General features: G+C 36.4%; 1 protein-coding gene across 1 annotated transcript in view; it reads left to right on the top strand.

Annotated features, from left to right (window-relative positions):
• Positions 1-607: 607 nt before the first annotated feature.
• LOC103259681 (ephrin type-A receptor 3) overlaps positions 608-27855 on the top strand; it is a gene marked incomplete at its 5' end in the record, with an annotated part of 80283 nt that continues 53035 nt past the window's right edge. The window contains 5 exons of the mRNA XM_008057333.2: positions 608-770; positions 8134-8236; positions 8933-8997; positions 14301-14426; positions 20613-20798. Of these exons, the coding sequence (XP_008055524.2) occupies positions 608-770; positions 8134-8236; positions 8933-8997; positions 14301-14426; positions 20613-20798 (643 nt within the window). The remainder of the gene's footprint in view (positions 771-8133; positions 8237-8932; positions 8998-14300; positions 14427-20612; positions 20799-27855) is intronic.

The following is a 27855-nucleotide window of genomic DNA, read 5'->3' as shown; positions in this document are numbered from 1 at the left end:
AATCTAATGTACAATGTGATTCTCCTAGGAGAGATCTTTTTGGGGAAATATTTTTAGACTTTGATCTGAAGATTTTTGTCTCTACTAAACCACAGTGACTTAGATTAAAAGCAGTGTGAATATAGTTATGCTTAAAAAAATCAATCTAGAGCTACATATAAAACCTTGACTTTTTATGTTTAATATTTTAAGGTTGATAGAAATATTTTCTGTTCGAGAATCAGTAGGGCATTCCTATTAGGTTTAATTCAAAAGGATATTTTCTTCTTTGTAAATTTATTCTTGGAGTTAGGTTGAAGCTTCCTCTCAGCCTTGACTTTGAAGAGAACGTATCTTTACTCGTGTTTACTAATTAGTAAGACAAACTTTCTCTGCTTTATATGCAGGGCATAAATTATAATATCCCAATAAAAAATGCTTTCCATATTTCCATCTTTTAAAAATGCCTGTATTGCATTCACAGAATGAAATCATTGGCATGACTTTTTAAATTCATCTCATGTTTTATGTTAAAATATAAAAGAAGTGATGAGCTCGAGCGGTTCACTGTCATTTTATAGCATTACGGAGACTTGGTTTTAACATGTCTTTTTTTCTTACCTCAAAGCAGGAACAAGAGACAAGTTACACCATTCTGAGGGCAAGAGGCACAAATGTCACCATCAGTAGCCTCAAGCCTGCCACTACATACGTATTCCAAATCCGCGCCCGAACAGCCGCTGGGTATGGGACCAACAGCCGCAAGTTTGAATTCGAAACCAGTCCAGACTGTATGTATCATTTCAGTGTAGTGTGTGCAAGGAGCAGGGCTCTTGCAAAAGGTGTCTGGTCATTTATTCTCACTCCTTCTAAGCTTTCACCAAATGTGATATTGCTTGGGACATTTAGCAATTTGCACTGAACAATTTGTAGAGCGTTGTGTCTGTAGACACTCTTAGAGGATATTAGAAACAAAACATAGAATACTTTGGAAATTCAAACAGACGAGGTTTAAAAACAATTAAAAACTTTAAATGACTCAATAATAAAATACATTTGCAATTTAATAATTGTAGCTCTAGGCTGGGTGCAGTGGCTCAAGCCCGTAATGCCAGCACTTTGGGAGGTTGAGGTGAGAGGATTGGCTGAGATCAGGGGTTCGAGGCCAGTGTGGGCAACTTTGCTAGACCCCGTCTCCACAACAAATAAAAAAATTAGCCAGGAGTGGTAGTGTGAGCCTGTAGTTCCAGCTAATTGGAAGGCTGGGGTGGATGGATCGCCTGAATCCAGCAGGTCGATGCTGCAATGGCCAGGAGTGTGCCACTGCACTCCAGCCTGGGCAACAGTGAGACTCCCACTCAAAAAACAAAAACAAAAGCATTAATAGTTCTAAATCTTTTTGCAAATGTCAAGTGATACCAAGAAAGTTTCTCCTTTTGAAATGATTAAAGATGAATTTTTTTTCCAAATTCTCAAATGGATATTTGAATTAACAGCCATGTGTGCATCTTGTGGGTTTTTGTTTTGTTTTGTTTTTTTCTGTTTTACAAATCAAACATATTCGAATGCCTGAAATTCTTCTGGTTTTCTATTAGACATAAATTGCTTTTGGGAAACATTAATATAGTAACACACTACCAGTGCCTGTCACTGAAGATATTCTAGGTTCATTGCATGATTCAGTGAACTACAAAAGAGAAACTTGTTCATCCATGAGGGTTTTAATTTTGTTTTAATCCTTGATGCTTTCAATAGTGTATCACTTGGAGAATAAGGATTTCTAAAATGTTTTATCGCTTCATTCACATTCACAGGCAATTTGGATAGCTTGTCCATTGACCTCAAATTTGGCTGAAATTGGTCAAAATTGGCAAACATCTTCTCAGTAGTTTTTCTTTTTCTCAAGTGCATTTGCTTCATATTTAAAAAGCCCTCTGCTAAAATCAAATTTTTAAAAAGGCAAAATCATGTCTATTGTAATAATATAAAACAAATACAAGTTAAAATTTGTATTTAACTTATTAATTAATGAGCAGACTTGTAAGTGGTTAAAACCTGTTCATAACAAAAATTTGAAGAGCAGGTACCTGCACACACACATGGGTGTGTGTGTGTGTTTGTGTGTGTGTGTGTGTGTGTGTTTAGTTAATCAGCATTACGTAAACAAATTTCCTAATATGTCCCAAGCTGTTAATATCCAAATGGGAGCAATAAGCGTAATGATTGAGGCCATCTCTTTTACAGGACATAAACCAGTCGCATCTCCAGTAAATAAGTTTTATTTGACTTGTCATGTGAAAAATCATAGATCTCTGTCAGTTTTCTACAACTCAGATTCAGTTAAAATAGCCTAGAAAGATGACCACCCTTTAGAATGAAAATTATCCAGAACAGTCTGAAAGGGCTCAAAACTCCCCTGAAAGGAACCCAGGTATCTTTTGACTGTTCCATTTTCTATTTTCTAAATATTTTGGTCTTGACATAAAATCAGTATTATTGGTATGGCAATATTTTTGTGCCCAAATATGATACCTAATAGAAACACCCAGAACTGATGGAGAAAATATTAAAATGGTTTAAGCTAACATGATGGAGTAAAATTTGATGGCATACTTTTTGTCACACAATTGGAGATGCTGCTTACAATAAAGGACTGTGACTTCTGCCAGGGGTGGAGATTCTGATGTTTTTAGGACTCATCTCTCCACAGCTGAACCTTGACAACTCTTCTACTCAATGAAGAGTTTCCATCCTGAAATGCATACACTATTCTTAAGGACTTCTTTTTGTGCTTATTTGATGCTATAGGCTTTGAGAAATCACTCTCTGAGGATATTAGAAATGAAACATAAAATATCACGGAAATTTAAGTGAACAAGTTTTAAAGCAAATTAAAAAGTTTAGAGGACCCCCAATAATAAAATATAATTGCAACTTACCATTAGTAGTTCTAAATCTTTTTGTAAATGCTAGGTGGCACAAAGAAAGTTTCTCCTTTTGAAATGATTACAAATGAACTTCTTGCAGATTCTTAAATGGATATTTAATTCACAGCAATAGCACAATCTATAATTGATTTACCAGGAGAGACCCCAAATTACAGGGGAAAAAATATTTATTATATCTTGTGGTGGAAATAAGGCATAGTATGAAAGGGGAAAAATATTTATTATATCTTGTGGTAGAAATAAGGCATAGTATGAAAGGGGAAAAAATATTTATTATATCTTGTGGTAGAAATAAGGCATAGTATGAAGCAGGAAGGTCAGATCTCCATTAGAGACACATTTCTTATGTTGATGCATATTTTGGAATATTTATCTAATTTTGCATGGCCTTAATCAACATTTAACCCTATCTGGTAAGTAACTTTGCAAAAACAAAAATAAATTTAAAAGTTCGACTTTGAAAATTCCATATTTACCACCAATATTATTGTGGTAGCATTTGTGCATAAACTTCTGATAAGACTTCAGTACCAGAGGTTGACAACTATTAAGAAATGAGGTCTATCTCTTGAAAACTGCAGGGTCTTAGGATTTTTGCCAAGTATGTTTGGTATCTTCAATACTTCCATCGCTTGAGAGAGAGAAGAGGAAAAGAGAACAGAAAAAAATGTGAAATTTTTCTCCCTCTTTTTTATTTATAAAAAAACACTGAGTTGCACCGTTGGATTTTTTTTTAAATTCAATTTACTCTTACTGTTTCATTATAGAATTCTTCTAGATTTTAAATATAAATGTGGAAAAAAGTGTTCTTTGTTTTAGGAAGTAAAAGACAAAAATCAACCCTCATTCTATTTTTAAAGCCAGAATGATTTATTTCTAAGAGCTCAAAGGATTTAAGGGTCTTATTTGTTATACATTGATATTTACAAAACAGAAAAAAAAAATACTTCCAATGGGATATCTTTATCAGTTCACTGTTTTTAAAGTTTTAATCTTTAAAACTACATGGAAAGTTCTTGTTCATAACACATACACATATTTCTTAGTAGAACGCAGTGCATTTTGAGCTAAAATTTAGGTAACATTTCTGAACTTGGTTTATAGGAAAGAAATGAAGTCAGAGTGGAGCACATGTTTTTCTAAGTGCTTTAAAATATCTTACTTTTTGTATATCAGTGCTTTGCATTTCTCATCTTCATTTTACAGAGTGGAAACTGAGGCATATAGAGGCTAAGTAAGCTTTCCACACAATTAACAGGTCGTGGGTCTGGTTCTAGAACTCATGTGACAGTATATGAAGTAGTCCTGCAGACATTTCCTTTGATTTTATTCTGTGAGTGTGTCAGATACTATCATTTCCCTTTATAGATCATCTAAGGCCCAGGGTTTATGTGTTCTTTCTGAGTTTGGATATCTAGTAATTAGAATCTTCAGATTTTGGAGTCCTGATCCAGTGTTGCTATTGCACGTGATTTTAAAAAAAGATGCTAAATGAAGACCCATAGAAAGCATGGGGTCAGAGTGCATAAGAGTAAAAGGATTTTCCTGTCCTAAAGGCAGTGCCCACCAACTCAAGACATATAGCCAGTAGAGCATGTTGAGAAAAGCAGACAGTCCATTGTCTGGGAACCTTAGTAGGCAGAAACTGAATCCAGAGCGTGTGCTTTGTACCAAGAAAACTAGGTATAAGGTAGGAGTTAAGAGCAGAGACCCTGTAGTAGATGAGTATTCTTAGGGTGATCTTGACAGGCCATTTTGAGTCTCATGCCTCAGATTTGCTATCGGGAAATTGGAGAAGACCATGTACAGACTCAAAAAGATTTTTTATGCTGATTCAATTAGTTATTGTCTATAAAGTGCTTAAAATATTACCCCATATTGCAAGTGCTCACTGTTTGTGTATTTGTTTTGTGTTTAAATAAGTAGTCTATAATTGGAACACCCAAATAATAATAATTTTATTTCAGGAATAAAAATCTGTGGATTAAAGTTGGGTTTGGGAATCGGAGGAGTCCATTGAATATTAACATTCCAGAAGACAACCCCAGAGACAATTAAGTTAGCACTCCGGAATGCCTCAAACCTCCTTTTTCTTGGTTTTTGAAGAGTGAGCATGCAGCCACTTTAATTTCTCAGACCCTATTGTAAGGGGACATGAAGGAATCCTGACAAAGGTGGAATGGAATCACTCCATAGAGAAATGTGTCATTCAAAATTAGACACTCATCTTGAATTTTGTAGGAAACAGAACATTTTTGCAAATTTTTCACTAGAAAAATGTATCATTATGTAATAAAATATGGAACTTAGTGAGCACATATTATATGCTTGGCACTGTTCTAAGTGTTTGAGTATATTAGTTTAATTTTCAAACAACTAAATTATGTCACACAACAAATACATACAAAGGCAAGCATTCTGGCACATAACAACGAGCTCCTTACCACCCCACTTTCAGGAGAGAAAGCCGGCAGCCTGTGTAGGATGGAGTAAAATGAGAAATGACTAGAAACAGGCAGAGAAGCTGGCTTGTGGGGAAAAAATTCAAATTGAATTTCTAAGAAATATAATAGCTATCAGGGTTTAGCAATATACCATGTTAAGTTACTAGATGACTATGTAACACATCAATATTATTCATTCACATATTTGCTCATTTCAGCAGCAAAAATGATCTGATTTATGTGCTTTAGGTATTCTCTGAAATTCATATGTATTTAAGTTAGACAAAACTGTAGAGAAGTCTAGTTTCATTCTATCTTTGACAGAAAAAGAAATGGAGAATTCTTTCTCCTATCATGTCTTCCCTCTCAGTTTCACTGGGCTTTATTTTCTAGACTGGCTAATCAAAATGCCCAGAGAATTTAAAACTTGCTGCTAGCTATAAATTATTACATATACAAAGTAAAAAGCAGGAGTTTGCCATCATTCTATGTTTATGGAATATTTTGGAAACCCTGGGTTCAGCTATCTTACAAACTATTCACAGATCTACAGTACATGGATGGGGATGGATCAGCCAGGTCCTCTGAGAAGCAGATACCGAGATGAAATTACCAGAGCAAGAGATTTAGGGGAGAAATACCCACGAAGGGCACAGGGAGGGTGGAGCAGGGGTGTGGGGAAGACAGAGCCTCAGACTGAGATGCAGGTCTGTCTCCTGTGAAGAGAAGGAGGGAAGTGAGAAAGGAACGAGGAGAGAGAGCCCTAGACCTCCGTGCAGCTTGGGGAACTTGGCCAAGTCAGTGGGGTACCTGAGAGTGCAGATGAACTGTTCAGAGAGTCCTGCAAAGGGCAGGATAGCCAGACTCCTGTACCTCTGTACCCTGCCTGGTATAGTCATTGAGGGGACCGTGGCAGTGCTTGAAGGCTGTGGTGGCAGCCAGAGGCCATCAGTTCACTGTCCTCTTTGCAACAGGAACATCTGAGCAGGCACACCTGTGACTCCACAAGGGCATAAACAATCATTTGCTGTCAGTAGAGACCAAAGGACTTGCGACAGTTTATGAGTGTGCCACACCCTGAACTCTTTTTTCAGATGCTTCTAATGGGAAACTTCTAACAGCCTATCTGCCACATTTCTTTTCTTGCAACATTTACTCCGCAAACCATGTACTTAGAGAAAATTTTCCAAATGTGGATGTGATCAGTTTGAAGATGCTGCCATTCTGGTTCATGGGGGCAGGGGAAGCATTCAAATAACTAAAGGCTCTCCTCCTTGTTTGAGCCATAGTGTGTTCCTGTGTTCAATCAGCATTTACCACAAAGCAACATAAGCAAATATGGGCATGTGAAAGAGACTGTTTCAAGAACTATGTGCGTTTTACAAAGTCTAGCGATTAGGATGCTATGGAGTTTGTAAGGGATGAGGCTGGGGTTTAGAAAGGGGACAGGTCCTAAATGACTTTACGTGCTTGGCTATAGAATTTGTGTTTTATCCTGAAAGTGATGGAGAGCCACGCCAAGATCCTATGCACAGGAATGCCGTGGTCAAATTCATGGTTTAGAAGGAGTACTTGGTGGCAAGGTAAAAGACAGGACAGGCATAGAGACCAATTAGGATTTTCTAATTATAATCCAGAAGAGAAAAGAAGATATCCACTAGGATATTTAAGAGGGCCTGGTGATTAATTGGATGTAGGATGATCAGGAGAGGAGGAGGACAAGGCGACTTATATTTTTGGTCTAGCTTACTTGTTCTGAAAATATCTTGAGGCAGCATTATCAGCATCACCCAGGAGCTCATGAGAAATATAAAATCTGAGTCCCCACTCCAGACTGACTGAATCCAAAACTGCTTTTCTATAATGATCGCTGCGTGTTTCATGTGAACAATAAAGTTTGAGAAACATTGGCCTAGGCCAAGAGTCAGTAAACTTTTTCTGTAATAGACCAGATAATAAATAATTTTAGTTTTCTGCACACAGTCTCTGTGGCTACTACTTACATGGCCCATTCTAGCATAAAATCAGTCATAGACAATACACAAATGAATGCTTGTGGTCACACTCCAATAAAGCTTGATTGATATCACCAAAATTTGAATTCCATAGAATTTTCACATCACAAAATCATGTTTTTTTGACTGCTTACAGTCATGTAAAGTATGTGAAACCATTCTAAGCTTGTGAGATATACAGAAACTGGTGGCAGGGCAGATTTCACTCCTGGCTCCTTTTACCAACCGCTTGTCTAGGTAATGAATCAGTAATGGAAACATTGACACAGGTGGGAAATACAAAACAATTTGTTTTTGGTGTTTGATGAGGTCGGTGAGACAAGTACGATACCACTTTCTGAACAAATATAAATATTGGAGGCAAACCATGCTTTATTAGAAGGCTTTCGTAATTTTATACTGAAAAATGTGTACCTGTTGTCTAAGTTCTTCTGCTAACTTTTGGTTGATCCAATGAATTTTTCCCCCCCCATGGGGACAGAGAAAACCAGTTCAGCGTATCTCACCCAGTAGGCATTCAAATGGTGTTTGATTGATGCCATGGAGACAGAGTCTTTAATCTTATTAATTGCGCAGCCATTTCTAGCAAAATTATGGGAAATATCCATGTTTTTAATTGTTCAACACTGTCAGACATGAAACCACTCTTCAGGTAAAAGCAGAATACATGGTGACAATTTATCGGCTCTTCTGTTGGAAATGTAGCAATGTCCATTCTTGTCTTGTTTTCCCTCTTCATTCTCCCAGCGTTCTCCATCTCTGGTGAAAATAGTCAAGTGGTCATGATCGCCATCTCTGCTGCAGTGGCAATCATCCTCCTCACCGTTGTCGTCTATGTTCTGATTGGGAGGTGAGTCACTGGTCTGCTTTACTATTTACTTTCATTATTGCTTTCTTTGCCACCCTTGATTGCGATTAATGTTTGAAGCTTGTGGCCAATCAAGTATTTTAACAAATTAGAATGACTCCATTTATATTCTGGGTCCTCTCCTCTCTTTCTTCTCTTCGCCATCCTTAGTTCTGAGTTTCTGCTTTCCCCTCCATGCCTGTCTCCACTCTTAACACACACACACCACTCCACTTCTCTCTCTCTTGACCCCACTCCTGGTTTTCACTTTCCTTTCCCAATTATCTCCTCACTCTTCAAATAACCCCAGATTTCCTTGACACTTTCTCACCCAGAACACCGGTCACACTGCACAGCACCAATCATTACCAATGGAGACTTTACCCTTTTTTTTTTTTTTTAACAGTAGTTGTTAAAAAATACTATAAACACATTCTGAGGCCATTATAAAAATGGCACTGGAGGAGTCTGCACGGTGGGAATCAGCTCTCCATATCTCCTCATTAGGCAGGCCTCCGGGGTCCCCCGAGAAAGAGGCTTTCTCGAGGATTTAGAAAGTATGAAGTCATTAAACTTTCACTAAAGCATTTAATTGTTTGAGGAAAATGCTTCGTTTTGTGTGCTTTGCACATTCTGAGTATAGATCATTGTTTTAAGTACGTTCTCCTTACGTGTTCCCTCCCTGTGATCTACCTCTAGGTTTTGTGGCTACAAGTCAAAACATGGTGCAGACGAAAAAAGACTTCACTTTGGGAACGGGCACCGTGAGTTTCTAAACTGTGCTTTTTGTTTGGTTTTGCCATTTTTGTTTGAGTAGTTTTTGATTTATAACTGGGCAGCTTCCTCCTGATGAATGCAAAGTAATTGTATTGAAAAAATAAGTATATTAAATTTATTTCAAAGGGAGATAGAAACCCACGGCTCTGCATTAAGTAATTTTTACATGACTACATTTCAGCATACTGAAGTTAAAAAGTAAAGGGTGACTTGTGGTTTATATTTAAATAATGCATATGATAGGTAAGAGAAACCATAGTCAGCCTGCATGGCTGAAATGCAAAGCGTAGCTTCCATTTCCTTATTACTAGTCTTTTGCTAAAATCGAAATAGGAGACTTTTCTCTTTCCTAACTGCCAAGTAAATATAAACAACCTTTGTTTATGTGAAGTGCCTTGTCCCATTTTGTCAACCAACCAAGAAAGAGTCTTTAGAATAAATTGTTTATTTTGGAGTTGTGCGATATCCAACTAGTAGTAAAGCTAGAACTTTCCCTTCACGTTTTAATTAGCCTCTTTTAATAGTTTTTAAAAAAAGAAATATGCTTTTAGGAAACAAAGTGTTTATAACTTACAAAAAGACTCAAGTTTTTTTCTTCCAGTGAAACAAATCATCCCAGGTGTTTTGCTTTTCCAAACTTTGGGTCAGTTTAGTGTGGCAATTGCTAATCAGTGGCCTTAAAAGGAATCACATGTTCTCATGGAAACTGGTACAAAGACTATACTCACGCTCATATGTCCTAAAATAATCTTTATGTAACTAATGTAGTCTTCTAAGCGTTACTTTCTCTAGCATTCTTGTTGCCTTCTAAAATTATTTTCAAATCAACATGATACTTCCTATCAGCCATTAGAGCGTCACTAAAAATAACACCTTTAGTGATTACTCAGGTGAAAAAACTTGATTACCTTTGCTAACATGCAAGATACAATATCTTGGCAAAAAAAAAAGAAGAAGAAAAAAAATAGTATGTCTTCCAAAATGTAAATTGATTTGAGATGGAAACTGTACTAGAAGTGCAGAAACATTATTTTGTTCATCTCATTGCAGAGTCAATATAAAATAATTCACAAAAAAAGCCATTCTAATATCCACATCAGTCCAGATTAATCAGGTTACCAACTCAAAAGTCTAAAAAGAGTGCAGGAACATGTTATAGGATACTTGTCTTCCTCTTTTTCAATGGGTCCACAAAAACGCTTGTGTTACCAATTCCATGCATAAATTAGTCAGAACAATGACATTCTTGTGGATTAAATCACTCTCCAGTTTGAGTTGGACAACTGATGAAAATATTATCTTTAGAGCAAGAGCATGCTGATTTGATTTTTTTATGGGAATTGTAAGACTTATGAATTTGAGGCTTTAATAAATTTCTGTATGTCAATTGTAAACAGTTCCTGAATCATCCCAGTCTGTTTTGCTGTTAGTTTTTATGGTAGAGTTTGTCGAAACTTTAATTCGTTTTTTTTTTTTTCCAAATGCACAACAACATCCTTATAATAGTCAAACAAAAAAGAAATGCATTTTATCCTGACTGCATAGGCATAAAGTAACTTATATGCATGTTATAAACTTTCTGCCTCTTAATACTTACAGCTGGTTTATTTCAGACCATTTATTTGGTATCACTTTAAAAAGCTCTAGCTCTGAACTGCTCCCTCCAGCCTTGTTACAAATCCTATAATATTGCTTCAAAAGGAAAGAAATGTGTTTCACCTCCTAAGATCCTGTCCCCTTGCCCTTTCTGGCTGGGCCTTTTTACTTATTTGCTATCCTAAGGGCAACTCATGCTGGTAAAATGGAAATGTAAATTATTGTGTTTGCACAGAACGAACTGTAAAGTAGCGCAGCTTAACACGTGTGCATGTGTTTATTATCTGGTTTTCATGACAGAGCCCAGTTACGCTGTATGTTGCCCTTAATTATTGGTGTGAAGGGATTATGTGTCTTGCAGCCCAAATCACCTGATTCCTGGAGCCTCTGGGGTCAACCCTTAAAAGTCAGCAGCCAAAGCTCCTACAGTGAACAGACCATTTTACTTGAGGGTGGGGGATTGGAGATGTATGTGTTTATATTTGTAATCCCCCCCCTCCGCTCAAATGTTGTGTGGATGGAAAAGCAATTTATCATATTTCAATTAATAGCAATGAATAGGATTGATTTTACTTGGGAATAATTATTTAATTCCCAGGTTACTTGCTAATGCACGTATTCTCTGGGACTGATTGGTGCTGAAGGTCACGCTAAAGCATACTTTCAAGGCTTTTAAAATAAGGCCAGCGCTCATTTAAAATATTTGAGACATTGTTCCTGAAAATCCATTTTATAATCTTTGTAAATTGCGATGTGAGCAAATCTTCCCCAAACTTATTTTCTTAAAGTCAGCAAGGTAAAATATTTGCAATTATTAACCAAACAAAAATTCCACTTATGCTTAAAGTGTCATTTTTTTTCCTTGAAAGGAATTGCTAGATTTCTTTATCTTCTTGTTACCAAGTAAAAGCAAATCAGAACTGTCAGATCATATATATCCTAGACTCAATCTGATGTGGCTTCATTAAACTGTAACTAAATTGACTAAACTTCTAACAAGACTTTATTTCCTAACATATTTTAGTAATGCTATGCTTGCATAGAGTTTTATAGTTTTCCTTACTCCAAAACTAGAAAATATTTTCCTTAATCTGTGTCTTGTTTTTAAGGTAAAGTATTTTTGTACTGATAGTGTTAGAATTCATTTTAGCATAATGATACACAGGACAGTAGACCACTGTTTTAGAGGGTGACTCTGCCATCTGCTTTTATAGGAATAATACTTTTATGGGAGAAGCATGCAAACTGATCTATGAGTTCTAGAGAAATGGACATGTCTGAGCCTAAATCTTACCACCAGGAAACTTCAATCATATTAATAATTGTGAATACACATTTTTCACCCTAAACTACTAATCAGGACAATGATCTCTGCCATTCTAGGAACTTGCATAGTAGAACTTTCCCTCTGGGGGCCCTAGCTTTTTTTTTTGTTTTTTCCCTGAGATATCCAAGATAGAAACATTCCCAAAGTAGAGTTCTCACTTCAAAAGCTCCTCCACTCTCAGTTCGCCCAAAGCTAGGGTCCGACTTGAACCTCTCCGTGGCCATGGATGCTGGCCTCCTAGACAGGGGTGACTTTTCAGATTATCCACACCCTGCCTCAAGCAGGAGGCACCAGGCAGGAGCAGGAGTGGTGTGATCCTTGCTTACCCATTTGCTCCCCACCCCCTCTTCTATTATGCTCTATCAGAGCCTTCCAAGAGCAGCAGAGGAAAACAGATTTTTGACCCATCTGCTCTCTTAACCACCGTTTCTTTTGTAACCCGTTTATTCTTAGGCCTATGATCTTTGCTCAAAAGCTCTATGAAAGGTTCACAGCAACATGAATTGTGATGTATCGTAGCCGTGGAATTCATGAAGTTACCTTGTAGTTCAGCAAACTGATGGTTTATTAACACAAACTGTGAACTCCTGGCCTTGTTCGTCTAGTGTTCATTGGCTGAAGGCTTTCCAGAACAACGGCTGACATCTATAGTCTCAGCACCTACTTTGCACAAACCAACTACAAAAAGAAATCTTTTGTTCATACAGTATTCAGTTGCCACTTTGCCAATGAGATTCTTCCTTTATGAAGTAATATTGACATGGTGAAGTCTGATTTTATTCCATTATATTTAGAATAAAAACCCCTTAAATAATTTCATATAATGAATGAAAAATATGCACTCTTAAGCATCCATGTTCCATACTAAAGTAATTTTATCCGTTACCAAAATTAAAAACAAAATCAGTGATATTTGTAGATATACTATTAGTGTTAAATTGCAGTTTCCTTTCATGTCAGTGCATGTTTATCTACGTTAATAGATCTTAGATTCTCTCGTTTTTTTTTTTTTCTGAGTTGGAGTCTCACTCCATTGTCCAGGCTGTAATGCAGTGGCACGCTCATGGCCACCCCAGCATCAACCTACTGGACTCTGACCATTCTTCCACCTCAGCCTTCCAAGTAGCTGAAACTACAGATGCATGCTACCATGCCCAGCTAATTTTTTATTTTGTGTGGAGATGAAGTCTTGCCAAGTTGCCTGGGCTGGTCGTGAACCCACGGGCTCAGGCAATCCACTCACCTCAGCCTCCCCAAAGTGCTGGGATTATAGGCTGAGCCACTGAGCCCAGCAGACTCTCTCTTTGAGACTTTAAGGTTTTTTTTTTTCCCAGAGAAAGTCAGCTTATTGAAAATTGGAGGTTGTCTCTAATGTGTTATTATTCCAAATAATAAAAATCTAATTAACATTAATTCAAGTCCAAAATGATTCTCCTGTGTCAATTGTCTGTGATATTATAATTATAGGACCATATAAAAATTAAACAATTTAATACATAAATGTATCATGACAGAGAATTGTAGTCAATAAATTAGATATATGGTTTATTTGGGGAACTTAACTCCTTAGGACCATTATTAAATTCATAGACAGTATTTATATTGCCTTTAATTATGTTGAAAAGCTATATAATAGTATTTCAGTTAATTGATATTATATTGGTGTGTGTGTATATATATATATAAAATATATATGTATATATATGTATATATATATAAAATATATATGTATATATATTTTATATATATAAAAATGTGTATATATAAAATGTATACACATGCTAACAACTTAGCATAGATCTATAATTGCAATGGGAGGTTTTGATTGTGAATGCAAATAAAAGCACTATGGTGTCTGTTAGAAGACATACCATTTTATTCCTTTAATTAATCTATAATTATAACAATTATCTCACCTTATAAAAGTATCTCATATATATATTGATGTATTGTCAGATATTGCCATTAAATATTTGGTTATCATAGCATTTGTATAATTATAAATATACAATAACATAATTGTGTCTATTTATTAATGCTATGGTAGTAAGGAATAGGCCTAATCAATTCTGGACCATCTTCCTTCTTAAGATCCCTTTTCTTGAATGTCCATTTTTTTCTAGTGTTTTTACAGAGCAAGCCCATTGAAGCTCCTCTTTATGATTCATCATGGAGAATTTCTTTTCTTAAATATTTCAACACAGTCTAATGTCTCTGCCAGTTTCTGTGATACCATGGAATAAACTATAGTTGTGCAACTTATTGTGATGGAGATATTTTTTTAAACCAATAATGTTATCAGAAAGTTTGCTCTATAAAATGGTTTTATAAATCGAGCTAAAGCCTTTTTTTCATTCTCATCAACAGTAAAACTTCCAGGTCTCAGGACTTATGTTGACCCACATACATATGAAGACCCTACCCAAGCAGTTCACGAGTTTGCCAAGGAACTGGATGCCACCAACATATCCATTGATAAAGTTGTTGGAGCAGGTAATCACGATGACCCTACTGCCAACCTAGCGCTGTCTGTGAATCACAAATTTTCAACCATGAATAAGAATGCTACCTGAGAAGGCTCGATCTCTTAAACCTACATACATTGCTTTGGAAGGGGGAATTTTCTGATTTCATGATCAAAGCCAAGCAATAAATAAATGGAGTATTTAATGGAATGGAATGATTTCAAAAGTGCCAGACTTACGGACTCACAGACCATGGCTGCTTTTTATTTACTGAATTTCAGAGGCGGCGGCGGCAACCACTCAATCTTCCCATGGCTGCGCTGATCATGTGTCTCAAAGCCTATTCGGCTAAACAGGGATAACAGGATAAAAATGTGTCTCCATTTAGACAAGCCCAGTCATTGGACATTTTGATTTTCAATTTTAGAATCCTCTTTGGAATTAAAAGAACAAACACTACAAAATAAAATCAAGACATGCTTGACATAAATCTCATCACAGCTATCTTGAGTGGATAGTTTAAATAACATACAGTGCTCCATTTGAATACTTGCTTGACTTTGTATAGTCTTAATTTATTTGTGTTAAAGCTGCCTTTATATAGGCATCTCTCTATACTGATTATTAATTCACTCTATTATACATTCATTAGCAAACACTTATGGGGTGGTTATTAATAGCTATTGCATATTTCCGAGAACATGTTCAGATATTTGAAAAATAGCAATGTTTTATACACTTACATGTGAACACGTGAAAGTGTTCAGTATGCATGGGAATAAAACCACTATTCAAAAGTAAAAATGAACCACGCTCAACAATAGTTTTCTCCCATCATCTCATCCTTCAATGTTGCTCTCAAAACAAACACAAACCAGTTTTGATTTTAGGAATTAGGATGAAAGATTCAGAATTTAACTCACTGAATTATGCATAGCATCAGATCACATTCACTGCAAGCACTACATTTATGTATTTATGACTGATGCTTCTTTACGCAAATATGTTTATAATTTTTATATTTATTTTTCTATACATCAAAGTAGTATTTAAAATTCAAGCAGTAGCTAGTATACAAACAGGGCATGGTGATTAATTCATATTATCTAGATTAAATGATAATTTACTAAACTTCTCTTCTGATTGTTAAAGTCTTATTCTTTTAAGACTCACATGAGCTGGGCTCGGTGGCTCAGCCTGTAATCCTGCGCCTTTGGAAGGCTGAGGTGAGTGGATTGCCTGAGCTGCGGGTTCGAGACCCGCCTGGGCAGCGAGACCTCATCTCTACAATAAACCAAAAAATCAGCCGGGCGTGGTAGCACATGCCTGTAATTCCGGCTACTCGGAAGGCTAAGGAGGAAGGATCACCAGAGCCCAGCAGGTCGAGGCTGCGGTGACCAGGAGCGGCCACTGCACTCCAGTCTGGGCGACTGAGTGAGACTCCAACTCAAAAAAAAAATAAAAAAAAAGACTCACATGTTCAGACAATATGAAAATCTGAAAGTGGGGTTCATGGAAAGAAAATGAAGTAGGTACTTCTTTTTCACAATCTAAGCCTTGAGAGTGTGCGCATTCACTATACATCTACGGTAATCCAGGACCCAAACAGATATTTGTTGATTACTCTATTTAATTTGTACAGTTCTGCTTTGTGAGTAGGTCCATGATGTGGAAGGGCCTTGTCTGCTGGCTCTAATGTTTTTCCACAAGTCCTCTGCAACATGGAAGCTGCTTTAGCAAATGCAGCACATAAACTTTGTACACTCTACTGGGAAATCTGATAAAAAAAGAGGAAAATTTTACATTTGCTTGGCTCAGTCAATGGCCAGAAGGCCAGACAGACATATTATCATGATCTTGAAATTTGGGAACCTCACAACTGGTAAAATATTTTATATAGATGCTGTTGATAGAGACAGATATCCAGAACACAGTGGTGTCAGACAAAGCATGCTCATTAAAAATGGGGTCTGAGAAATGAGATAGAGGGAAGTCTGCTTGTACTGTATCACTTAATAATCCCTGGTGCTCATTAAAGATTAAAACAGAGCTTCTTCCTTTCTCTCTTCACAAATATTCAGGGTTTTGAAGCCAATATTCTCATTTGCCATGTTATGAACAATAAAACTGTGCCCATTTTATTTGCAAATAAGTATATCTTCCAGTTCAGTTGAAACTTCTCTTGGAATAATTCAATATAATATACGTACCCAGTTTTAGACTGCCTTAATTAGCGTTCAGAGGTTTATCATTATCAAGATAGACTTTAAAATCAATATTGAAAAACCTACCAATTTTTATAACTTTTTGTTTTGTAAAATTTAAAATATGTAAAGAAAAAGATGAAATAGTATAATAATATGATGAGCCTGTACATATTCATTTCTACAATAACTTCAATAACAATCAACAAATATCAACATTATTTTGTCCATATATTTACGTACTTCCTACATCCTTTCTAATATATTGAAATAGTGTAATCTTATGCATAAATATTTAACAGTTATGCTAAATTGACTAGCAAGTTCTTTCATCATTACAAAAGCTAACCTTTCTAGCCAATGACATACCCTTCACAGTCGCTTCAATTTGCATAAAGAATATATATGTATATATGCAGGCTAATAGTCTAATTTTCTCTCAGAAATTTTATATAAATAAATAGGTATTACAGAAACTCTTTTTTATACATTGGATCATATGAAGAAGATTTATACCCATTTTGCAAATGATAGAACTGAGGCATGAATTAACTTTCTCAAAATAGTAAATTTCTGTTACTAAGAAATTCATGACTAACATTCTTAATTTTATACCTCTATCCAACCATCTTCTCAAAGATTAAACACTGGAAATTTCTGATGAAAGAAAATATCGATTAAGACCTTAGTTCAATCGATGGGCACTCACATGGTGTTTAATGTTATTAGCGCTTTTAGATAGGTATTATTATTTCCATTTCAGCAAATGAGAAAACAAAAGTTGAGAATCTGAATAGCTATGGTTGTGCCAAAATGGAAAACCAAAATTTGAATCTTATACTTTCCAATTCCAAAGCCCATACTGGACATCACAACAATACCTTCTTCCTAGGATTTTTGTGAGGATTAAATAATTTATATAGAGCGTTTAGCTGACACACAAGCTTTGTTCAATGTGTGTTTTCATTATACTTCTTTTATTAAAAAAGTAGAGAGTGGGCTTTGAGGATAGTGCAAGAGGAGAGTCAGTCTACTTAAATACAAGTAGATCTTTTCCCCTCTTTTAAATAAAATTAGTGTAAAATTTTGTTTTGAGCAACTTTCATATGGTATATCTTAAACCATAGCACAGTCCCCTTCTCATAAGGCATACCTGTTTCAAAGGACAAATAAATGACTGGACTTATTAGATTAAAAAAAAAATCAAGATCTGGTAGCTATGCTTTTACTTAGAAATGACCAGACCTAAATTTTCTTTTTTATGGGTGCAAAGTTAATTGAATAAGACAATATAAAACTTGGCTAGATGAAAAGATTGGGAAATACACTTGCCTAATTGTTGTTAACTTGCCCAATGCAGTTATTTTAAGTTATTAAAAAGAGAATTGAATTAGTAATTAAGATTTCTAGGTTTTGTATAATATTTTGTGATGACTATTTCTAGTATCTATCTGATTAAAATGATCACATTACTCAATTTTGTGATTAAAAAATAGCATTCCTGGAATACCATTTTCATGTATTTTGAAGGTAGTTATATACATGCACACCTATCCAGGTGTCCCACTTAGAACAAAGAGAAAAACTCTTAATTGACTCACTTGAAATTTTAACGCTTACCTTTGATCTTCCTAGTGAGGTACTTTTACACTGTGATTTTTTTTTTTTTTTCAAATTCCAGTATGACATGAAGCTTGTTATCACTATCATTATAAAAACCATCTCTTACATTAAAAGAAGTTGGCATTTTATAAAACACTTTTGTATTCACTTATCAATTTGACCTTAACAGAAACTCTTGAAAGGTTGCTAGATAACTTATCTTTCTTAAGGTGAGTCTGAACTCAGAGAGGCAAACAGTGACTAACATTTAGATAGTACCTACTATGTACCTGGCACTGTTTCAAGTGCCTTACTTATACATTAATTTATTTTGCTGCACAATAACTTTATGGGGTAGACACAATTGTTGTCCTCAGCTATAGATAAGGAAACAGAGACACAGAGGTGCTAACTTACTTGCTGAAAATCACACAGCTAATAAATGACAGATCAGAATTAGGACCTAAGCAATTTGACTACAGGATCTATGCTCTTAACACAGCATTGTACTATTTCTTCTATAAAATGACCTATCAAGTCACTTAGAATATGCGGTGATGACATCTGAATTTAAAATGCAATCTAGTATATCCTGCTAATTTATGATAATGACAGCACTTCCTTTCACAGAATTGAAGCTCATGATGGATGCCTTCATATGTTTTTCCCTAATTTATGTTCACACAAAATGACTTGGAGTTCTCTGGAGGTGTTCACATAACACTGTATAAGAAAATAAATGGGTACTCTTGCTTACCAGTTCTAATAATTATCTACATCACTATATTTCCTTGAAATGTATCTTAGTATTCTCTAATATTCTCACTGTCTTCTAATATTCCCACATCTATAATAACAAAGTCACCCTTGAAATGACCAAGATCAATGAACTGTCTCAAGTTCTGCTAACTGATTCTTCCTATACCCTAAGGAACACTATTGTCATAAATATTATTTCTCTACACTTCCTCAAAGGAAAGAGACTAGTATTGCCTTGTTTACCATTAGATCTCTGTGTGTTTCATATTGTCTACCATACTGTACTCAGTATGAATATTTGTTAAATAAATGAATGAATATCTGCTTTTGGACTTTGCGACTTTGCCCAAGCATAAGTAATAAAGCAATGGTAAGATAGGATTTCTGGGAAATAGTCAAGTCAGGGGAGGTCAAAGCTTCCTGGAGAGGGGAAAGTCATTTATACTCATGTAGTTGGTAAATCAATAGGACGACCTGCTACTTTTGTGGGTCAAACCACTTACTTGGACAGAAAAATAGGAAAGAATCATATCTCTGGTTGGTGCATAGAGTATGAGGCTTCATGGAAAACTCACAGTGAGAACATTGGACCAAGAATGTTATTCCATTCCACTGAGAGCCAAAAAAATTAATGATATCATCAATCCTAGAATATTTTAGGAAAAAACTCATTCGAAATTAAAAACTATTTCTAATGTGGTACAAAACAGATCTAATAATCCTCACAATATTAGAAGTTCTGTGAACCGGGAACATTCTGTGGCCCTCCTCGGTGGGAAGCATGATGGCAGCATGGGAACAGAGAAACGAAAGGAAAAGCTGTCTGCTCTAGGAAGTGCAAAATCTAATGATAGAGTGATGGATACACCTCTCGGTAACAATGTATATTAAGGGCGCACCCATGCTAGTTCTAGGCAATTTTATATTAGTTGGACTAGAATATTTAAAAGTCAGCAACACACCAACAATTGCTGGATAAAGTGCACATTTGAGGCAGACTTTTTTATTGAAGACATTGAAGCTAAGAAAATATATCTGCAGTCAGTCTTTAAATAAGACATACTATTTTTATTTGATACTGTTATATTGTTGTTCTCCTCCCAGAAGCCCAGAGAACTTTATAGCTAGTATGTCAATAATGCAACACACCAATACTCCAATAAAATAAATTGCTAGCAGATGCTTTGTCTCTTGTTTTCAGAGAGTCTCAGTAAACAGCCAATTTGGTCCTCGTGGTCAAAACTGAATAGTGAAAACATCTGAATTTTAATCCAGTGCTCAGATTTAATCACTCTCTGTGCTATCCTGTTAATTACCCCGAGATAACGATAGGTCTGGGAACACAAGACAAAAGTGTGCCTGACGTGCAGACATGCCACTCTCCATGTATCTCTTCTTTTTCATATTGCATTCTTCACTGGGTGACACTTTAAGATAGTGGGAGCTTTTCACGAGGTCCATTTTCCACCAGGATGTGGACAGACTGAGATTTCCTGGGAAGTCTCATAGCACTCTCTCCCAAAATAATTTGGAGCACTGCAGTGTATGTCCTACAGGTCAAGGGCAAAAATATTTGTCACGGAGAAAACATTTGCTCTCTACTGATGTAATTTCTTACATTGTGTTGCTGTTGTTCTGCATTCTAACAGGTGAATTTGGAGAAGTGTGCAGTGGTCGCTTAAAACTTCCTTCAAAAAAGGAGATTTCAGTGGCCATCAAGACCCTGAAAGTGGGCTACACAGAGAAGCAGCGGAGAGACTTTCTGGGAGAAGCGAGCATCATGGGACAGTTTGACCATCCCAATATCATCCGCCTGGAAGGTGTTGTCACTAAAAGTAGGTAGTCATAAGCCCTGCTTTGGTGTATGTTCAGCAAATGTTGTTTTCAACCCTAAACTCAGCCATTTAAGGATTTGGGTCTTTTTTGCATAAATATCTCACTTCTAACAAAAAGACTGAATTAGAATGAACACCTTTCTTTGATAATAGAGGAAAGATATGTAAGTAGAATTATATAAACAGTGCTATGTTAGATGTTAAACATCTTTAAGATTAGGAGCTAGATATTAGACTATTTAAAGGCATGCTGATTAAAAGCCAGTTGAGAAGAGAATTGGAGAGAACTCTGTTATGTAGAATAGCAAGGAAAAGCAGTGACTTAATTTTGACTGGAACCCCCAGCTAGCTGCCTTTTAAAAAAAAAATTGTTCATCAGCTTCATTTAAGCTCCCAAGTCTTTCCGCCTCTCTCCCAGTGCCCCCCACATCCTGCCTTTAGGAAAATAACGGGAGTCTTAGAAATGCTTCTGAGCTGTCAAGATGGGAAATCACAGCAGACCGGAGGCCTTACATAGTTCTCTGTGGATTTCAAATAGTTCTGATGTAGGAACCCAGGTGAGCTCTTTCTTGACTGTTCTGGCTCACAGCCCACGACGGAGATATGAACTTGTTTCCACGATGGTTTCTCCAGCCAGGGTCTAAAGGGATCCCAGGAGACAGATCTGTGATTTTTGGCTCTAATCCCAATGAAACCCCCTTGAGAATGCTCTGGGACTTTTTTTTCTTCTTCTTCTTCTTTCTTCAAGAGTTTGGAGCACGAAATGAAGAATAAGCAAAGCTGGCAGCAAACTCCTTAGAGTGAAAGACAGGATATGGCAGAGAATTTGGCATCTTTAGGGGATAATTCACTGGCACCACATTTACATACTCTGTAGTTACCAACAGACATTACTCATTAAATTTTTCACAATGATATTTCTTTTTAACATTACATAGGACATTTTGCAAATGGCAACTAATACCTATCTTTGCTTTAGTGTGACTGAAAAGGCATTTCCTTCCTCATGAGAGCACAGTGTAATTGAAATGTACTTTGATTTCCTTTCAAGTTTTCATATATGCTAAGTCGAATTAAGAAGTTAGCAGTATGGAATAGTTTAACCATATACTGTAAGCCCATGTTAATTCCTGTAAGAAGTATTATTTTGGCCTCTGTACAAAAAAATCAGGCTACATTAATAGTAACACTGAAACATTTTCTGATGAAAAAATATTTCTTTTTTTAAAATTTGAGTTGGAGTCTCACTCCGTTGCCCAGGCTGAAGTGCAGTGGCATACTCACAGCCACCCCAGCGTCAACCTGCTGGGCTCTGTCCAATCGTCCACCTCACCCTTCCAAGTAGCCGGAACTACAGGCACGCTCTACCACATCTGGCTAATGTTTGATTTATTGTAGAGATGAGATCTCACCAAGTTGCTCGGGCTGGTCTCGAACCCAAAGGCTCGGGCAATCCACTGGCCTTGGACTCCCAAAGTGCTGGGATTACAGGCTGAGCCACCAAGCCCAGCCTTATTTCTTTCTCTTTTTTTGAGTTGGAGTCTCACTCTGTTGCCCAGACTGGAGTGCAGTGGCCACTCCCGGCCACCACAGCCTCGAACTGCTGGGCTCTGGCGATCCTTCTGCCTCAGCCTTCCAAGTAGCCGGAACTACAGGCACGCGCTACCACGCCCGGCTGATTTTTTGATTTATTGTAGAGATGAGGTCTCGCTGCCCAGGCGGGTCTTGAACCCGCGGGCTCGGGCAATCCACTCACCTCAGCCTCCCTAAGGCGCGGGATGACAGGCTGAGCCACCGAGCCCGGCTTATTTCTTATTTTTTAAATTAGTCATTCAATGAAGCATTGTTAGCATTAGTAAAGATTGGGAAAATAAATGAATTCTTTGTTTCTTCTGGGCAAGGTCACACTATTTTTTATCTAAGAAGGGGGACCCAAAAGACCCTGAAATTCATTTATAAAAAATTGTGTATTTATTCTTACATGTCTAAACTTCAGTCAACTTCAAAGTACTCTCCATTTGATGCAATACACCAACTGAGATACTTTTTCCACTGCACAATACAATTTTTGAATTCATCCATTTTGATGCCTTTTAGTGCTTCCGTCGGTTTTGTTTGTTAGTTTCACTTCTTCCACATCAGTAAAATGTTTCTTTTGGAGGATTTTTTAAATCTGAGGAAACAAACAAAAAATTTGCTTGGGGCAAGATCGGATGAATAGGGAGGGTGGAGCATGGGGTCATGTCATTTTTGGTCAAAAACTGCTGAACACTCAGTGCGGTGTGGGCAGGTACCTTCATAAACTACCCATCATGAAATGGGAGAACATGTTGAAAGATTCTCCCACCAAAATTCACTGAAACCAAACAGCCCCTCACAACCAGCTAGCTGGTACACAGATACTGATGGTGTCTGGAACACTTACCTAGCGGGGAAGCCTGTACCACAAGCGCCCGCCCTCCAAAAGATAATTCTGAGTTTGTTTGTGTCTCCCCTCATGTAGAAATATAGCACATATCTCACTGGGATTTTAATGTCACTCAGCCGTGTAATGTTCTCCGTGACCGCTTCAACAAGTGTTTGTCCTTCAGATCTTGAGGTCTCCCCTCCCCAGGGGAGAGAGAACACTCACTTGTATCCATTCTAATTCTCAGTTTTCAGAAGTTTTTGTTTAGGAAGTGCCTGTTACATGCTGCACATTGTCCTGTGGTGTTATTCAATTCTTACCACTACCCTATAAATTAGACATAACCATTTCTCTTTTACTTTTGGGCAAACACTAACTGTAAAGGGTAAGTGACTTGTGTAACTAGAAAGTGCTAGAGACAGCACTGGGAACTTGTCTGCTTATTTCACCTCTGCCCCTAATTCTGGTCAAAGTCAGTTTTCTACTATTATTGTGTATTCTATTATTGTTTTAAATCTTGATCTTTAAAAATCTTTTCTAACAACTTGATTGTAGCAAGACATTCCTTAAGCTCCAAACAATTTCTGGAGGAAGTTAATAACCCTAACTACCCAAAACAAAATATAAACTCACAAAAAGGGCAGGAATCTATGTTACTTTTATGATCAGTGACTAAAATAGATTCTGGGTTATACTAGGTACCTCGTTTATCAATGTTGAGGAATAAAAGATTGATTATTTATTGATTGATGAAGGGAGGAAGGAAGGGAGGGCGAGAGAGAGGGAGGAAGGGGGAAGAGTGTCATCTTCTACCACTAGGTCTTTTCTTAGTTTTGGTTATCAAATTGAATGCATTTTTCAAAGTACATTTATATAACTGATTGTGTCATCCAGGGGGTGATAAAGGAAAAGATTATGTTTTAGCATGCACGGAATCATCACCTATCTTCACTAACATCTACAATGAACACGAATAAAAGTCGCTATCAAATAAATATTAGGTGTACATTTAAGCCTACTAATAGGCTGTCTTATTTTATCAAGCATGAGTTGATTTTTTTGTTTCAGCCAATGTTATGAATTATTGAAACCTACCTATTAGATTTTGCTATTTCCATAAATGCGCTTACAGAATGATAAGCAACATTAAGCTCTAATTATTGTGTCAAAATTTCTTCTGATAGAAAAATGAAATAATTAAATATTGGATTATGATAACCTGATAAACCCATGGAGCAATCTCCAAGACAAAATGCAGAAAAAAATGCATGAAGATTAAAAAAAAATGGCCTTGGCAAATTGCAAGTATTCTGCATTAAACATCTTATTCAAGTCTGACTCTGTAATGTTCAAATGCAGATTACCACTGCCTTATTCTTAGGGTGAGAGTTCTAAACTTGATATATCTCCCTGGTCAAATAAGCATGTATGAAGCTGCCAAATCTGACTATATAAATCCCAGTCATCTCATATATTGTAAACATAATAGAGTAGTAGCCTTAGAATTATATTTTGAACTCCTTAGTGGCATATTTATAAGCTCTAAATCTGGCACTCTGTAACATCTAAGAGGAAATAGAAACTTTTTACAATAAAGTTGATATGTTGTATTTAATATATAAATATGGCAGTTTTATCTCCAAAAAAGCTATTTATTCCCCCCTTATTTTCTTTGTTTCCTGAGTCTGTGTGCCTTCTAAAATAATCTACTTGTGGAATTCAGAAGCATATGTACACACACATATACGCACATACACAACTAAAGTGATGCAGAGCTTACAATTCAATGAACAAAGTTGTATTTAAAGAAGAAAAACAAACATGTCAATATCTACATTAAGAATCAGTGATCTGCCCCGCTCGGTGGCTCAGCCTGCAATCCTGCGCCTTTGGGAGGCTGAGGTGAGTGGATTGCCTGAAACCGCGGGTTCGAGACCTGCCTGGGCAACTTGGCGAGACCTCATCTCTACAATAAATCAAAAAATCAGCCGGGCGTGGTAGCACGCACCTGTAGTTCCAGCTACTTGGAATGCTGAGGCAGATGGATCGCCAGAGCCCAGCAGGTCGAGGCTGCGGTGGCCAGGAGCGGCCACTGCACTCCAGGCGGGTGACAGAGTAAGACTCCAACTCCAAAAAAAAAAAAAAAAAAAAGAATCAGTGATCTGATTTAAAGTTTGACTCAGCCTTGCTCGTTGTAAGATCTCCTGAAAATCAAACCAATCACAGACATTTTTTCACTTGCAACGTGGAATTAACAGTTATTACTTTACTATTTCCAGATACCTTAAAGATCAAATGAGATTATGTAAGAATATATTAAGTAACAAACAATTATGCAGATCTAAGTTGCCCCTCTAGTTGAATTTGAGATTTCACCAGTGAATTTGGGTATAGAACAAAAATCTTGAAAACAGTTATTTGTTCAACGATAATTTTTGTTATTGCTATTAAATTGTGTGCTTTGAAACAGTAGGTCTAATACAATGTATCATTTTCAAATCATTGAAAGAAAGTTTTTTACTCAGTCGTATTTTCATTTATTTGAATTGAGCCATAAACAATTTTAATGGTACATTTTGAGCCTGATGGTCTTAAACAAGAGAAGGTGAGAGAGTCTCTGATCTTCAAAGTAGCAGAAAGCTGGAGGCACAAGCTCTGCTCAGAACTAGGTACTAACATGTGTTATCAATTTTAGTTGAAGTTCAAAAGGATGGAACTTGTTTTTAGCAAATGTTTGATATTTCTGCCATCACTCCATTAGTCAAATGACGTTCAGTTTCCAAGAACACCTTCCACTGGCCACTTATCACCTAGTGAAATAGTAGGATTTTTACTGGATGAGATCAATGTATCTTTTTCTTGGATACTTTGCTAGAAATTAAAAAATAATAGCCATGCAACTTAACAGGAACCTTGCATTATTAAGGAATGTCATGAGCAGAACTTTAAGATAATTTTGCATAATTAAAACATGTCTATATTAGTGAGAGTATCCACTTGGCACGAAAAGTTTAGCCATAGTTTTCTACTTTTCCTATGTTCCCTGAAAAAGTCATAATTCAGTAACAATGCCAGATTCTAACTATTTCTTGTTTGCCTCTAAGAGTTTTATTATGCATTTGTCTCAAGGACACTATATTTCATGTCTTCTGACTAGATTATATGTATGTTGTACTTTTTGAATTAATACTTTTCAGAAATAGTTTGCTAGAATAATGCATTGTGGAAACTTTGATGACCCAAGTTTTTGATATAGTTGTTATGACTGCAAAGTGATAAATGAATTCAGGACATATGTATCTAAAGTAACCGCATCAACAAAAATATGTTAATCTCTGTTCAAAATATTACATAAAAAAAGACAGGGAATATTATTTTTACAAGTTTAAAAACCTTGTTATTCTCCATTACTGCCCACTTTTGTCTCTTGGAAGAATTGGCCACATTTAAATTATAAAGGAGGTGGTATTATGGATTGTCCTCAATTATATGGATATGATGGCTTCCCAATATTTTTGTAGGATTTAATTTAACTTACCCAATTTGTTAGAGCATGACTTGTATGTGCCCAAAGACTGCCTATTATAGAAACACTAGATTAAACATACAGTAACTCTCCTAAAGGAATAAGAAATACATTGATTCACTAGCTTAACTGTCATCTGAGTATTTCTGGTCTTACACAACTTGTGCAGAAAAGGAGAAGAAGAATCCTACCTAACCCTAACGCTAGTCATATCTTCATGCCAAGCTGTACAATTGTTAACAGAAAGTAAAATGACAGATCATTGTAATGCATGAACAAAAATTTAATAGCACTAGAACAATTAAGAAGCCATATCGGAGCCGGGCTCGATGGCTCAGCCTGTAATCCCGCGCCTTTGGGAGGCTGAGGTGAGTGAATTGCCTGAGCCCGCGGGTTCGAGACCCGCCTGGGCAGTGAGACCTCATCTCTACAATAAATCAAAAAATCAGCTGGGTGTGGTGGCGCATGCCTGTAATTCCGGCTACTCGGAAGGCTGAGGCGGAAGGATCGCTGGAGCCCAGCAGGCCGAGGCTGCGGTGGCCGGGAGCGGCCACTGCACTCCAGTCTGGACGACAGAGTGAGACTCCAACTCAAAAAAAAAAAAAAAAAAAAAAAAAGAAGCCATATCTAGCAATATATTTAAAAGAGAATACATTATGCCCAAAGTATAGCTTATTTATTCAAAGACTGAAAAATGGCTTAACACTTAATAATCCTAAAAATTTACAACAATGATAGAAAATAAGAAAATCAATTTCACTAAATGCAAAAAATAAATATTTTAATTACAAATTTTTATTAGCACATCATAAATAGAAAATATGTGTCTGATAAAAGCATGTTAGCACCTCTAAACAAAACCAAACAAACCTACAAACATCATTTTTAATGGTAAAATATTAAACATATTTTTACTAAAGTAGAAACAAAAAGTCCGCTATCATTATTTATATTCAGGATTAGATAAGCAAATAAACAAGAGGTAGAAAACTTGAAGAGAAAATAAAAGTTGTTCTTGTAAAATCAAACTTAGCATATTCAAAATACTATCTTTTCTAATTGCACTCACAGTTATGACTTACATTATTACACTTACTATATGACTAGAATAAGGGAGAATAAAT

The sequence above is a fragment of the Carlito syrichta genome, unplaced genomic scaffold (genome assembly GCF_000164805.1).
Source record: "Carlito syrichta isolate Samal-C Ts95f unplaced genomic scaffold, Tarsius_syrichta-2.0.1 Scaffold302953, whole genome shotgun sequence".
In the NCBI taxonomy this organism is placed as follows: domain Eukaryota; kingdom Metazoa; phylum Chordata; class Mammalia; order Primates; family Tarsiidae; genus Carlito; species Carlito syrichta.
The sequence above is the reverse complement of the archived record's forward strand: the minus strand, read 5'-3'. Positions and strand labels throughout refer to the sequence as shown.